A 14,799-nucleotide genomic window follows, 5' to 3' on the forward strand; every position below is an offset into this window, starting at 1 on the left:
TTTAGAACTCTGCTCAGAGACATGAAGGCTGATTACTCCGCCTCACCACCCAATCATTGCAGTGTTCAAAAAAGCTCTAAGAAACTTTCAATAAATAAAGTGCTAGCCTTAACAGCTATGCCAACACTGTAAATGCTTCCATAAGATTTATATTTATAGGAGATGACTTAACTTAAATAGTGACTGGTTCCGACGTGCCACGTTTCGTTGCTGCGTTAGGGAACCGACAAGACAGCTAGATTTAAAGCTGGAGGTGAAGTCGCATAAGATTGAAAAACCTGGTTCACTCAACATATGTTACAGGTGCCAGTTAGAGAATCATGCCTGATCCCTTGCTATTAGATGATTGAAGCAAGGAAATCTCCCTGCTGCGATCAGATGAGCGGCAGTGGCAGGGAAACCCCCCAATACTGTCTGCGGCAGGATGGATGCCCACTACCTCCTGGCGCCAGCCCCGTCGATCCCCCAAACCACTGACACTCCTGCACCCACCCGATACTCCCCAACACACCCCAACACCCCTGACACCCTTCATAAGTCCCTCACACCACAACATTCCCCCTGACACTTCCTGACCCCTCATATCTTTAGGAGATGGCCAGCAAGAGGGATGCCCACTCCCTTCTGCTGGCAGGTCCACCTCTTCCAAAATGGCAGGCCTTCCCCTTCCCATTACATTTTGGGATGCACCGGGGAGGGACCTAAGGCCCTGATTGGTCCAGACCTAAGGCTCCACCCATAGGAGAGGCCTTAGGCACTAGGCCAACTAGAGTCTTAGGCCTCCTTCCCAGTGTATTCTGGGAGCAGTGGCAGTGGCATGACTCCAACTGGCCAGCTACCAAAGCCCCTCCTGTGGGAGGGGCCTATGGCATCTGGGTCAATAAGAGCCTTAGGTCCCTCCATAGTGCATCCCATAATGCACTGGGATGGGGAAGGCCTGCCATTTTGGAAGAGGTGGACCTGCCAGCAGGAAGGAGTGAGCATCCCTCTTGTCGGCCATCTCCTATGTGGAAGGGTGTTGAGAGGTGTCAGGGAGGATGATGGGGTATGAAGGCGTATCAGGGGTGTCAGGAGGTTTTGGGGTTTGTTGGGAAGTGTTAGGGAATGTCAGGTGGGTGTTGGAGTGTGTCAGGGTGATGGGTAATGTCAGGTGGGTATTGAGGAGTGTCATGGAATGTCAGGTGCGTGTTGTGGAGTGTGGGTGGTTGAGGGGATCAATGGGGCCGGCGGCAGGAGGGAGTGAGCATCCCTCTTGCCATGGACAGTGTTGGGGAGTTTGGGGGTGGCGGTGGGAGGGAGTTGACATTCCTCCTGCTGTTGGCTTGTGTGTTTGGTGGGGTTCGGTGGTTCCCTGTCATGGCCACTCATCTGATCACGGCAGGGAGATTTCTTTGCCACCATCAGTTTAGTGGCTACATCTATTTGAAATGTAGGCCAGCGTTTTGATGACCTACATTTCAGGCGCCTATCGCGGCCCTAGGGAGAAACCTAGGGCTGCTTAAGCTCACCCAAGGCCACTTCTGGGTGAAACAATGCCCACGCCCAGCCTTAGGCAAGCTTAAGCATCCCTAGGCATCTCCCTGCACCCGTAACAGGTGCCTACAGAATAAGTTGCCTGTCTCTTTTTTAGAAAACGTAAATCCCATTGTTGGGAACTAAACCTCCATTAGAAAGGTATAAAAACAGACTCTATCATTATGCAGATTATCTAGAACTGGAAAAATTTTTCCTTTTGGTGGGAAACTTTATGTTTATGTTACAAATATGAAAAAATGATTTCAGAAATATCGTATCATAATAAGATATTTAAATTAACATGGGGTCCATTGACAAATTTTGTTAACTTTGATTAGTTGGACTATGCCTTTATTTCCTATTTGATTTGCACATCCAAGGAGGGTGGGATGGAGTGAGAGGGGGGGTGTTAATATTTTATGTAGTATTCATTGATCGAATTTTATGATATTTATGTTTTATGTTATTTTATGATATTTTATGATATTTATGTTTTATGATATTAATTGCATATATAATTTAATGCACTTTGTTTTTGTTCTCAAATTAGGGTGGGAGGGAGGGGGGAAATATTTTGTGCATTCTTTGATCAATAGTAAGTGCTGTCTATGAAGTTAATTGTATGTATATTTTAATGCACTGTTCTTGAATTGAAAATTAATAAAGATTTATTAAAAAAAGAAAGAAAACGTCAATCCCAATTGGCTGGTTAGACAGCGGGAGGATACCTACTGATGCCTACAACTGGGATGCAAATGATAGAATTTGCACTTTTGTACCTAGTTCCAGTGCTGTCACAGCCCTTGTGAAGGCTAATCATGGCCATTTGGGGCTTTTAGATACGATCTTATTTATTATCTTATTTTTGTCTTCTTATGGTGAATAAATTTATCTAGTTTTATTACACTGGTCTGTTCCATTTTATTGCTATTCTAAAAATGAGACTAGCTAGGGTACTTCCAAGATCTGCGTTGAAAACTGCGTATTTAGCTAGAAGGTACTTTATTCATATTAGGAACATAGCATCTCATGTATTAATTTTATTGTCCATACATTGATACTTATATTGATCTATAGAGATATAGAAATGCATACACAAAAAATTGTCTTGCCTGCACAGCCCAGAGGTAGTCCAGACGCAATTTCAAGTCCACCTGCCTGGAGTGAAGTGCCAAAGCGCAACAAAACAGCAAAATGGCTAGTATAGGTTCATAGCCACGTATATAAATTGAGCCTCTCCTTTAAAACACCAAAGCACACATGTAAGAAAAATTGCGATACTTAAACAGAAATTCACTTGCAACATAGTAATTATAAACATCTATTTTTTGTGCCTTTCATGTGAAAGCATATGATAATTTAATAAATAACTCCTGAAAATACAATTATACATTTGTAACCATTAAAGGGTAGAATAGAGTTAATGAGAATTATTAGAAGGCTTTACTTAGAATACAGTATAATCTCGTTATAATGGACTTGCTTATAACTGAACCTTGCCTATAGCAGACGAGGTCTGCTGGTCCCGGCCGTGTGCCTTTATAAACATACAGAGAATCATTGCATATAGCGGACTCACATATAATGGACAACCAATTTGGTACCCAGAGCTGCTTTTAGCTGTAGTTTTGTTCAGCTATAATGGACATGCAGGCTCCGCCTACAAGGCGCCTGGCGTGCCGGTGATATAGTATCAAAATGCAGCCCAGAAGAAAATGATATAGTATTTTTCTTTCCAGTATAGTCCGACATAATGCTTTAGAACATCTTTTAGTGTTCTGGTTTTGCAATCATTTCGTGCCATATCAATGTTTTGCTGAGTTTTGTTATTGATGTTGCTAATATGCTTGTGCAGTGACTGTTGTTCATTGATTGTACGATAGTTCAAGTTGACCTAAAAAAAAATGCAACTCTGGATATAACGGACTGTTTTTCCAGGTGCCTTGAAGTCTGTTATAACAAGATTATACTGTATAGAATTTGGAATTCAGACATCCAGGTCAGGATGAACTCAATTCCAGCAGCAGTTTTGAAAAGACTGTGTGGGCACACGGACTTTTTCTAACATACCTGCACAGGTGTATGTAAATTTGCTGGCATGTGAAGCAGGATCAGGGCTCGCTTAGCCTATAGACCAGGTGAGGATGTGACCCAGGGCACCTGAGATCAAGGGTGCCAAAGGCCCGAGTCTGTTAAGTCACCAACCCATAGTTTAAACTGGCCCACACTCCCTAGAGGCATAGGAAGCCCTTGGACCCGGCACTCTACTGTTCCAGCACCCAGCTGAACTCGTCACCTGTGGCCGCGCCCGACATCTACGCTGATGGCACCATTTCTCTGATGTGCCCCAGAGCCCCTCTGCCGCCTCAGCACAGCAGCAACTTGACCCTGCTGACATGAACCTTCTTCTTGCGGCCTGACTTGAAAATGTCCAGTTAGTCCCCAAGTCGAAAACGATTATTTTGGGGATGTTCGGGGAAGGAGGCAGCGCTTGACTGGCCAAGCTAACTGCATAAACAGGATCACATAAAAGGTAGTTCTGTCTTTATGCAGCTCACCATAGCCAGATAAGTGCTAAATACTGCACTTATTCAGCCATGTTTTTGCTGCCCCCATATACCCGGAAATTCATTGCTAGAGCCTGGTCAGGGCCTGGCACTGAATCTCCAGGGAGAACGACGGCAGTAGTCAGCACAATGCTGGTTACCATCGGCTGAAGATCGCTACCAATCAAGTATAAAGCTCTGCACTCAGCACTAGTAAAATTTCAAAGAGGCTGTTTTATGAGCAAAACTCTCAAAAGTTAGGAGCAGTAGCAAACAGACAAGGGACCTGGATCCCCGGGCAATAAGGGTAATTGGGCCCCTTCTCCCATTGCATTTATTTATTTAATTTTCTATACTGTTCTTCCAAGGGAGCTCAGAATGGTTTACATGAATTTATTCAGGTACGCAAGCATTTTCCTATCTGTCCCGGTTGGCTCACAATCTATCTAATGTATCTGGGGCAATGGGGGGATTAAGGGACTTGCCCAGATTCACAAGAAACCCACAATCCCAGGGTGCTGAGGCTGTAGCTTTAACCACTGCACACTTCTCTCTGCTGTGGCCTGCCCTTGCAGAAGCAGGAAGTTACATTAGAAAGGGGCAGTCCACGACAGAGAGAAGGTTCCGGTCAGTGGCAGACACATGAAGGGGTCAGAGATAAGGGGAATGCCAGACCCAGGAACAGAGAGGAGAGAAATGTCAGTCATGTGAGGAGGTACTGAGCCCCCAACTGCTCTGGGCTCCAAGGCACTGCCTGGCTGCCCGAATGGCCAGTCTGCCCCTGGTTAGGAGCATAAATCCTTTGAATATTGGGCCCTTTATTTCTGTGTATTGAAATGGACCAACATACAGTACATAAATCATTGAGTCAATCTATAAACCTTCAGGCTTCATTTTCAATTGTTTCCTAACAACCTTATAATATTTAAAAACCTGGCTTTTCACCAAATTGTAGTTCTATCCTCTCCCCTTTTTCTTCTCTTCTACATATAAGTTCATGTAAACCTTTTCCTTCTCTACCTATATTTTAAGTTCTTGTAAACTGTGTCGAGTTTCATATTCGTGGAGATGATGCGGTATATAAACTTAAGGTTTAGATTAGATCAGATTAGCAGAGCACGCACTCTGGTGATATAACCTGTTAGTTCAATGCTGCATGATTCATTAATATAATGCTCTTGCAGCAATGTTTCCATAAAGTAACATCAATGTAAGTAAATCTTTGTTAATCTTAGTATTCTACTTACCCCACTGCTTTTCTGTAACCACTGAGTTCCAAAACAACTATGTACACAAGTGTAACAAAGAGGAGAAGGATCATTTTTGGCAGGGAAGAAATGCGTAGAAATATTGCGAGGCTTAGGGTCCCCATGATACAAGAGAGGAAACCATAGTGGGCTGTTTCACATGGCAGTTCGTTCATGGTCTCATTCACTCCATTTGGAGATAGAATTACTATAGAACTGCTGGAATTCACAATCCACATCCATGGCATGCAGCTAACCTACGAGAGAGACCAGAACATTTCAAAATGAATAATCAGCTTATAATAATCCTTCCATAAAAATGCATGATGATGATGATGAAGGATACATTGATAAAAACAGCTTTCCATATAGGGATCATTGAAAAACTGTATGTATATTTATATGTGTGTAGTGGTTAGGGTAACTTATGGGCCTGGGTCCTCCTCTCAATGGTTCACTAGCCCACCCACCGGGCTACTTAAGACACCTATGTGATGCTGTACTAGGCTTTCCCATAACAAGTGCTGCTGTTCTAGACACAGGTATGTACTATTTCATTCAGATCTTTATGAGGTGGAAGGGAGTTAGTGACCACTGGGTGAGAGTGGGGGAGGGAAGTCATTACACAATCCCTCCAGTGGTCATCCAGTAAGTTTGGGTACCTTTGCAGCACTAAGATGCTTCTAAAACAGGTTCAGACCAAAACATCTAAGTTCCATCTAGGACGTCCAAGGAAAGATTTGATTATCGCCACAAGAGATCCAAGTGTAACCCACCAAAAGCTCGCCCATAACACGCCTTACAAAACATTCCTTAGATCTCTGGACATTGGGCAAAAGGCCTCATTAGACGTCCAGAAAGTCGGCTTCAAAAATGAGCACTTTCATGTCCCAGTGATTAGGACGTCTAAGTGCCGACATGACGTTATTTAGACATCTTTATTTTATGATTATGAGCCCCATTGTCAAGTAATTATAATCAAGAGATGAGGACCTCTAATATAAGAGGGCACCATAAATGTAGACATTGTGCATAGTGTGCTTACATGTTCTTGGGAAACAGACAATATATGGATTTCTAATACAGGGCAATGGTTTAGGAATGCATACTGATTGTTCATCTAAACAGGTAGTTTATGCAATAAAATGCCCCTGTTCTCTTATGTATAGTAGACAAATTAAGTGTCAAATCAAGGTGCGGGTTGCTGAACATTTAAGTACCATCAATTTTCAAAAAGACGAGGTGCCATTACTACAGCACTAAAGCCAGTGCTCTCATGATATCTCTGATTTGTGTTTCGTGGTTTTGCAGTGAGTTATTTTGAGAATAGGAGGTAATATGTCTGCCATACTTTTGAGAAAGGAACAGTGATTTATTTTTCACTGGAATACTGTGGCCCCGGGAGGGTTAAACAAAGAAGTTGAGTGGATGTCCACTTAACAACAGAACAGCCAATGGGATAAGTATATGTTATATTTCTTAAAGCACGTGGCTTCAAGTTGGCATGTGAGAACTGTTGAAGTGTGTAGCAGAAGCCCAATATTTGATGTCTCTCAAAATTCTGGGTCAAGCATATTTTATGATGAAGACTAACAGGTATGCAATATGATCAATAATATTTATTTTTGATAATATTTTAGAATTTCAATCTATCGTGTGAGATAGAATATGATCGATGTTATACATATTTGCTGCTGTGATTCTGCAATATGGTGACTGTAGTATTAAATAGTGCTGTGACAGCTGGTTTTAACTCCTGAAGACCCTAATGCAAAACACAGGGCTGTGCTGAGTTGAAGAACGGAGATTTGAATAATACTGCAAAAGGTTGCAATTGACCACAGTTGAGAACAAGTTATGGATGAGTACTACTTTTTGGATATTATGTGGAATAGACTGAATTAAAGTAAAGTACCAAGGTAGAGCTTCTTACTGCAGGTTGGTTAGGTAAATGCTCCAATGCTCATAGGATTTGAATGAGCATTGGAGCATTTACCTCGCTGGCCCACAGTAAAAAGCTCCACCATGGTTTAGTATAAGGAGTTATAAGTGTGGTATTGGACTAATAGTATTTGACTGTATTTAATATTTGAAATTTATACATTTTAGATATGATATATATACATATAGTACAGTATGTGAAATAAAAACAAACCTTATAATGTATAGGAAAATCTTGTGATATAAAATATTTATTGGTGTGTAAGAATAATTGTTTAGTAAATCTATTAAGAAAAATATTGAGCTTCATATGTAAAGATAATATTTGATTTGCATAGGAAGCCATTTTGAAATAATCCAAAGATATACTTTTTTTTTTAAAATGGCCACCTGCTAATTGTGAGAAAATCAAATAAACAATTTATATAGTATGGACCCCTATGAGAGAATAACTATACCACCAAAAATGTGGAGAAAAAGAGAGCTCAGAATAAATGCACCCACATAATTCAGCGCAACACGTTGTTCAAAATGGGGAGCAACATCATTGGTCTCTTAAAAAAAACTTCACAAAAATCCATATATTCACAACAGCATTCATTCTTGTTTGCAGAATAATTTTCTTAAACACAGGAGTACTTCAGGATTGAATTGATCCAAACACACTAATCCCCCCCCCCCTTTTTTTTTTTTTTAATGAAGCCGCATTATATCGCCTGCCGTGGCCGTATTAGCTCCGACACTCATAGGAAGTCTATAAGCCATGGCCAGCAATAAAAAAGCCTAACACAGCTTCATAAAATGGGGGGGAGGGGAGGGGAGAGGTAAAATTGGTTCAGTTAGTGGAAGAACAGATACTCATTCAAAGACACCAGCCAGACTCGACAGCGGCCCTGTTATGCACAAAGCTATTTCAAGAGTCCTGGCACATGTCCTCCTCTGAACCTCTAGAATGTAATGAAAAAAAGATACAAAACTTCCCGTTGCAAGCTTACCAGCTAATTGTAACATTAGCATATAGCCATACTCTTTCTTTAACTGCGCATTAACCAGTCAGCACACAGTAATATAAATGTATTAACTTACACGCCCCCTCAAAAAACATAAAAAGAAATTACCTTGCAGTTAGTGCATGCACATTCCTAAACTAATGTGAAACATTTTCACGTATCCTGCATTAGGTTTTCTTTTATTGCTGAATTAGGCATACATTAGCTCCCAATGCAGCTTAATAATAGGATCCCTAAGTGAATTAAAATGTAATTTTCAATTTTTGTTTCTACTCTTAAAGCAAGATCATGACTTAGATCCAGATGTGGGTGGATTATGTTTTGTATAGCTGTTTATTTACTTAAAATACTTGCATACCAGCCATCTCCTTTTCTGGTCAGGGAACAATTCACATATATGATAAATAATCACTAGATTTTTTTTTTTAATGACTTTTTTCTGTGCATATCAGAGCTTGACTTCTTATGTTTTAGCACCCCCCTTTTTTAACATCCAAAAATGCATGTCTTTAATATACCCCCCCCTTTTACAAAACCAGGATAGTGGTTTTTAGTGCAGGCCGGCGCGCTGAATGCTCTGCGCTGCTCCCGACACTCATAGAGTTCCTATGAGCGTCGGGAGCAGAACAAAGCATTCAGCACACTGACCTACACTAAAAACCACTTCTGCGGTTTTGTAAAAGTGTGTGTGTGGGGGGGATAATTAGCCACACTCTAGAGCAGTGGTTCTCAAACCAGTCTCTGAGACACACATAACCAGTCAGGTTTTCAGAATATCCACAATGAATATGTATTAGGTAGATTTACACAAAAAGGAAACAATGCATGCAAATCTGACTCATTTATTGATTTGGGATATTCTGAAAACCCAAATGCTTAGTGTGCCTCAAGGACTGATCTCATTTGATTTAGGCCCTCTTTTACTAAGCCGCGGTAGAGGTTTCTACCATGGCCTGGAATGCTAAATACTCAGATGCTCATAGTAATTCTATGAATGTCAGAGCAGCGTTGGAGCAATTAGTGTTCCAGGTACAAACTTCTGCTGCTGCTTAGTGAAAGGGGGAGGGGGGTGTTAATTACTTAATATTCCGCTTGGGTTGAGAACCACTGCTGTAGGCCATTCTTCTAGCTTCATTTAATCACTCTTCATGTTTTCCACACCTTCTAGAGTTTCATCCTTGTTGTAAGTTTTGGAATCATCTAAAAAGAGTAACATTATTTCTAAAAGTCCATTGTCAATATCACTTTAAAGATTATTATTGTTATTAATACTATTAGCTAAAATGTCAAACCGAACAAGGCCAAGGAATTATTCCTGCAGAACACCACTGGTAAACTCCTTTTCCTCAAAATAAACACCATTAAGTGCTATGTTTGTGTTCTTCCTACTCAACCAGTTTCTAATTCAGATGTTCCATTCTTAGAACATTCAGGCCCTCTTCTATCAAACTGCGATAGCAGTTTTTAGCGCAGGGAGCCACGCTGAATGGCCCGCACAGCTCCCGACGCTCATAGAAACTGAATGAGCAGCGGGAGCAGCACGGGCCATTCAGTGCGGCTCTCTGTGCTAAAAACTGCTAGCGCAGTTTGATAGAAGAGGCCCTTAGTTTATTTAAAAGTCACCCAAGCAAAATTGTGACAAAGATTTTGCTGAAATCAAAATGCACTACATCTAGTGCTATCCTCTGATCCAATTTTCTGGTTATTTAGTGAAATAAATTGATTAAAAAGTAGAAAAATTGCAGTTTTTACAGCTTTGTGAAACTAGTAATTAGTTCCCACTTCCCACTTCCCACTTGAATTAATTATAAATGGAGTTCAGTAGTATTTTGCACCATAAAATTAGATCTTAGATTAGATCATGATTATATTTTATTGTATTTTTAAGTTAATATCAGGAATATTCTCCTGTTATGTGGTCAAGAGGAGATCAAAGGGTAATGTTGTAAATAATATCCTTCAATGTCTGTAAAATTTTGGTTTTCCTTTTTCTCTTTTCTTATTATTTGTATAAAATGATAATGTTTAAAATTGACAAAAAAAAGCAGAAAAATTATAGTATCACATGGCTGATTCTATATACACATTCAGTTACAGTATACTGTATATGGAAGAGTTGATTTTCACTACATCTACATTTGTTTTTTTAAATTCTTTATTGATTATTAAAACTTCAATAATGCGATACCACAAATGTAGCATGTATTAATACATTCAACTTTCATATCTTTTTAATCAACCATTTTCCACCCACCCACCCCATGATTATTCAATAAAACACAATAACATAACTTCCCATCCAATCACCCTCCCTCCCTACGTCTAAGTTTTAAGTATCAGCAACTATACCTATACTGGACACATACATATAGTATAAATGTAGACATTTAGGAGGTAATTCTACAACTGTTAGGATCATTTTATAAAGAGCACCTAAAGTTAGGCGTCTTTCAGGTGCCTAACACACCACCCCTTCACCCCTCCCTTTTACAAAACCATGCGAGAGGTTTTTAGTGCCGGATGGCACGTTGAATGCTCTGCGCTTCTCTAATAAGACCTCTCGCAGAGCAATCCTCTTTAATTACCCATCACTGAAATCATGTCACTACAAGAAGTACCTAGACAGAATGCTATCATTCCAGGCAGCTAAACTGAACACATGGCTAGTAAAACCAATACTCGAGGCCACATCATACGCTGACTTCAGAAAATCACTGAAGACCCGCCTCTTTAACGCTTCCTGAGTTATCCCCCTCTGCCAATTTTACCTCCCCGAAAGCCCTTTCTCTGCCATTTTGCTGTAACCCTCTCTTATTCACATTGTAAATATCTTCCTATAAACAGCTTTGATCTCTTGTACCATGTTCTGAACCATTTCGTACTGTAACCTGACCCAAAACATTTTGCTTCATGTTGCAAACATCCTATGTATCTTCTTGCAAGCTGCCCTAATTAGATGTATCCTGTTCCAAACATATTTATCTTGTTGTAAACATATGGCTCTTGCTGTAATCACTGCATTCTCTCACTGCACGATTCTCATTGTAAACCGCTTTGAACTTATGGTATAGCGGTATATAAGAAATACAATTATTATTATTATTATTAATGGTCATAGAGTTCCTATGAGCTTCGCAGCAGGACGGAACATTCAGCATGCCGGCTGGCACTAAAAACTTCTTGCACAGTTTTGCAAAAGGGGAGGGGCTAATTGGCAAAATACCCTTAATAGGCTCAATAATTGGGAAAAAACTTAATTGTGTAACAGGCGCCTAGCTGATTCTATAAGTACCTATTGCATGTCACTTAACGCTGCCTAATGCCTAAGTGGGTGTTTTTATGGGTGGAGCACCCTCGCCTATCTGCCTGGTAGGAGTCTATTCTATATAGGAGCACAGTCTTTGTAATTTTTGAAGGAGTGAAAAATCGATCCACTCAGGATTTTGTCGACTTCAATCATATCTCCCCCTCAGCCGTCTCTTTTCCAAAGCTGAAGAGTATCGTAGATTTCCTGCTTGCAGAAGTTCATAGCGGTATGTTGGAAAAGTGGAGAGATTAAACATGGAAGACCGTAGGAACAGTACAGCCTGGCCTCTGCCACCTTCCTGAGTATTGACTGAAAGCTGATAGGTGTATCTAGCACTGGTGTGTGATTACTCTTTGTCTATGCTGATAATCAACTCATAACATTTTCACTCTATATCAATGCAAAATGGTTGTTAGATTCTCTGCAATACTCACCACACATCCCTGGGCCACAGAGTAAATGAAGATAACAATAAAAACATATAAAATGGTTCGGATTTGTATTGTCAGGCACCCTGGGAAACACTGGAAAATGAAAAAAATAAAATAAAAGATTCAGTATTATATTTGAAATTAGCAGTGTGTAAAGTTCAGTCATTTGCTTATTAAACATAAAGAAGTCACTTTAATCTTCAAGGTGGTATTAGACAGCATTTAGAAATTATTTGGCTAGGAGCAGCACCTCTGCACTTCAGACACTTCCAAATTTTTGGTTAGAGACTTACACCCATAACCAAAACGGTAGCATTTTCTGAAGTTCTCATTCGTGGGTTGAAGAGAGGCTGCATTAGACATAATCAGTATGTGACTCCAACCTACTCTAAGCAAGGATTTAGATATGTGAAGGGGCATTTTCGATATAACATCTTTCTGAACCATTGCAAAAAAAAAAAAAAAAAAAAAAAAAGCCTAAAAGAAAAATCACATAAAACAAGCCATTGAGAGCAGTGGCATTCACAGGCCATGCAGACATCCCAGCAGAGCAGTGGGGCACCTAAGGAAGCACTCCAGTGAACTTCACATAAAAAGTTCCAGGTATATATCTCACCATAACCCCCTTATATTGTATGGTGGCATTACCAGTGGCATAGTGAGGGTGGGAGGCACCCAGGGTGGTGATGCCTCCCTGCTATGCCCTCCTCTCAGCCCTTGCTCCTTCCATGCCAACCCCTCTCCCACTCTTTCCATGCCCCCCCACCACACTTGCGCTCTCCCTTCCAATCCCGTACCTCTTTAAATCTTCACCAGCGCAAGCAGCTTCTCCAGCTTGCTGCTCACGCTGACATTGGCTTTCCTTCTGATGTCACTTCCTGGCCATGCAACCCGGAGGGAGCCAGGGTAGAATAGTTGCTCACGCTGGCAATGATTTTAAAGAGGTCTGGGGGGCGGGAAAGGAAGAGCGCAAGCATGGTGTGTGTGTGGGGTGAGGGTGGAGAGATGCTGGCACCCCCACCAAGACAGCGCTCGGAGTGGTCTGCTTCTCCAATCCCCTTCCTATGCCACTGAGTTCCATTGTTCAACTTTCAGCATGGGAATCAGCTTTGAACACTTTCTATACAAAGGTGCTCATCCAAGAGCTTATGAGAATTCCTCCCCCCCCCCCATACTGTGGAAATCCTTGTGCTTTAAACAATGGATGTTATAAGCCAGTGCTTAGACAAGCAGCATTTTGAAAACCAATGGTGTTTTGCATGGTTAGAAGCCTATTTTGAACTATATATAACCTTAATTACACCCAAATCCCTGAAGCAGCTGGAGCAAATGAAACCCATCGTGTCAGGCATTCAGGGGAACCTAGGTATTCATGGATGTTGCTGTGATATTTAAACTTAGGAATCAGAAAGGGGATGGGGGTTTGATATACCACCTTTCTGTGGTCACAATCAAAGCAGTTTACATGGCTTTTTTTTGAGGGGGTACTGAGTACTGGCATCTTTTCCATTGCTTGATAAATCTGACCCACGGTCCCCAAGTATTAATTAACACTAAATCCTGCTTCTTCATGGATTCTGTGGCTGGTTGCAGGGGGTATGGCTACTGTGGGTTGGGTCTCTCAGTGATCACCCCACTCCTGAAGAAAGGCCTGGTATTTGAGTACGGGCTCCTTTAGAAAAAAAAAACACTGGTATTTACATATTGTATACAAGTACAGTCAAACCTCAGTTTGTGAATAACGCGGTTCGCGAGTGTTTTGCAAGATGAGCAAAAAATTCTCACAAATCTTGCCTCGCAAACCGATCGGGCACCGGCACACAGCACCATCCCACAGGACGTGCCGGTGCTGAAAGAGCCTTCCGTCTGCCCCCTGCCACTGATCTCGGAGAGAGCAGGAGCTAGAAGGCCTTGAGCATGCGCAGATGCTCAATGCCCAGCGGAGATCAGCAGCAGGCAGCAGACAGTAAAGGTTTGGGCGGGTGAGCGGATGGGCGGGGGGCGATGCCGGTTCTTTGGGGGGGGGGGGCGATGCCGGTTCTCAGGGGTGGGGTGGAAGCATATCAGTGGCCTCGGGAGTGGGGGGGGTCTTTTTGGGATGTGGTGAGGTGGGCTGAAAGCGCGCCAGTGGCCTCGGGAGGGGGGGTGTCTTTTGGAGATGTTGAACGAATCATGCGAGTTTCCATCACTTTGGTTTATGAGCATGCTTCTGGAATGAATTATGTTCGCAAACCAAGGTTCCCCTGTACTTATTTTGTACTTGGAGCAATGGAGGGTTAAATGAGTTGTCCAGAGGCACAATGAGCTGCAGTGGGAATCAAATCCGATTCCCCTGTTTCTCAGGCCATTGCACTAACCATTGAGCGACACCTCTGCAGTGGCGTAGTAAGAGGGCGGGGGGGGGGTGTGACCAACTTGGGCACCGTACTGGCCGGCACCCATCCTCCTCTACACCCCCCCCACTACTGCCTGCGCGCTCCTTCCCTTTCCCCGTACCTCTTTAACATTCCTGTCGTGTGCAGCAACCCCCAACTTGCTGCCCCCACCAGCATCGGCTATTTCTCTGATGTCACTTCCTGGACCCACGCCTAGGAAGTGAGATAAGAGGAAGAGACGACAGTGGTGCGAGAGGCAAGTTGGAGGCACGGGGGAAGGGAAGGGGCGGCCGCAGCAGGAGGAGGCGGAGAAGGAGCGGGTGGGGGGTCAGAGAAGAGGGCAGGGGAGGGGGGCGCCTCTCACCTTCACTACGCCACTGCTCCTCTGCTCCTTAATTGGCCCCAATCAATGACTGAATCTAGATAA

At 42.2% G+C, this 14,799-nt stretch overlaps 1 protein-coding gene across 1 annotated transcript in view; it reads right to left on the reverse strand.

Moving 5' to 3' along the window:
* The window catches only part of ADCY1 (adenylate cyclase 1), a 562,816-nt gene that overhangs the window by 103,744 nt on the left and 444,273 nt on the right, over positions 1 to 14,799 (reverse strand). Inside the window, exons 12-14 of the mRNA XM_033930390.1 lie at positions 12,001 to 12,090; positions 5,309 to 5,565; positions 2,628 to 2,754 (exon numbers count right to left, since the gene is read on the reverse strand). Of these exons, the coding sequence (XP_033786281.1) occupies positions 2,628 to 2,754; positions 5,309 to 5,565; positions 12,001 to 12,090 (474 nt within the window). The remainder of the gene's footprint in view (positions 1 to 2,627; positions 2,755 to 5,308; positions 5,566 to 12,000; positions 12,091 to 14,799) is intronic.

This window comes from Geotrypetes seraphini, chromosome 2 (genome assembly GCF_902459505.1).
Source record: "Geotrypetes seraphini chromosome 2, aGeoSer1.1, whole genome shotgun sequence".
Lineage (NCBI taxonomy): Eukaryota > Metazoa > Chordata > Amphibia > Gymnophiona > Dermophiidae > Geotrypetes > Geotrypetes seraphini.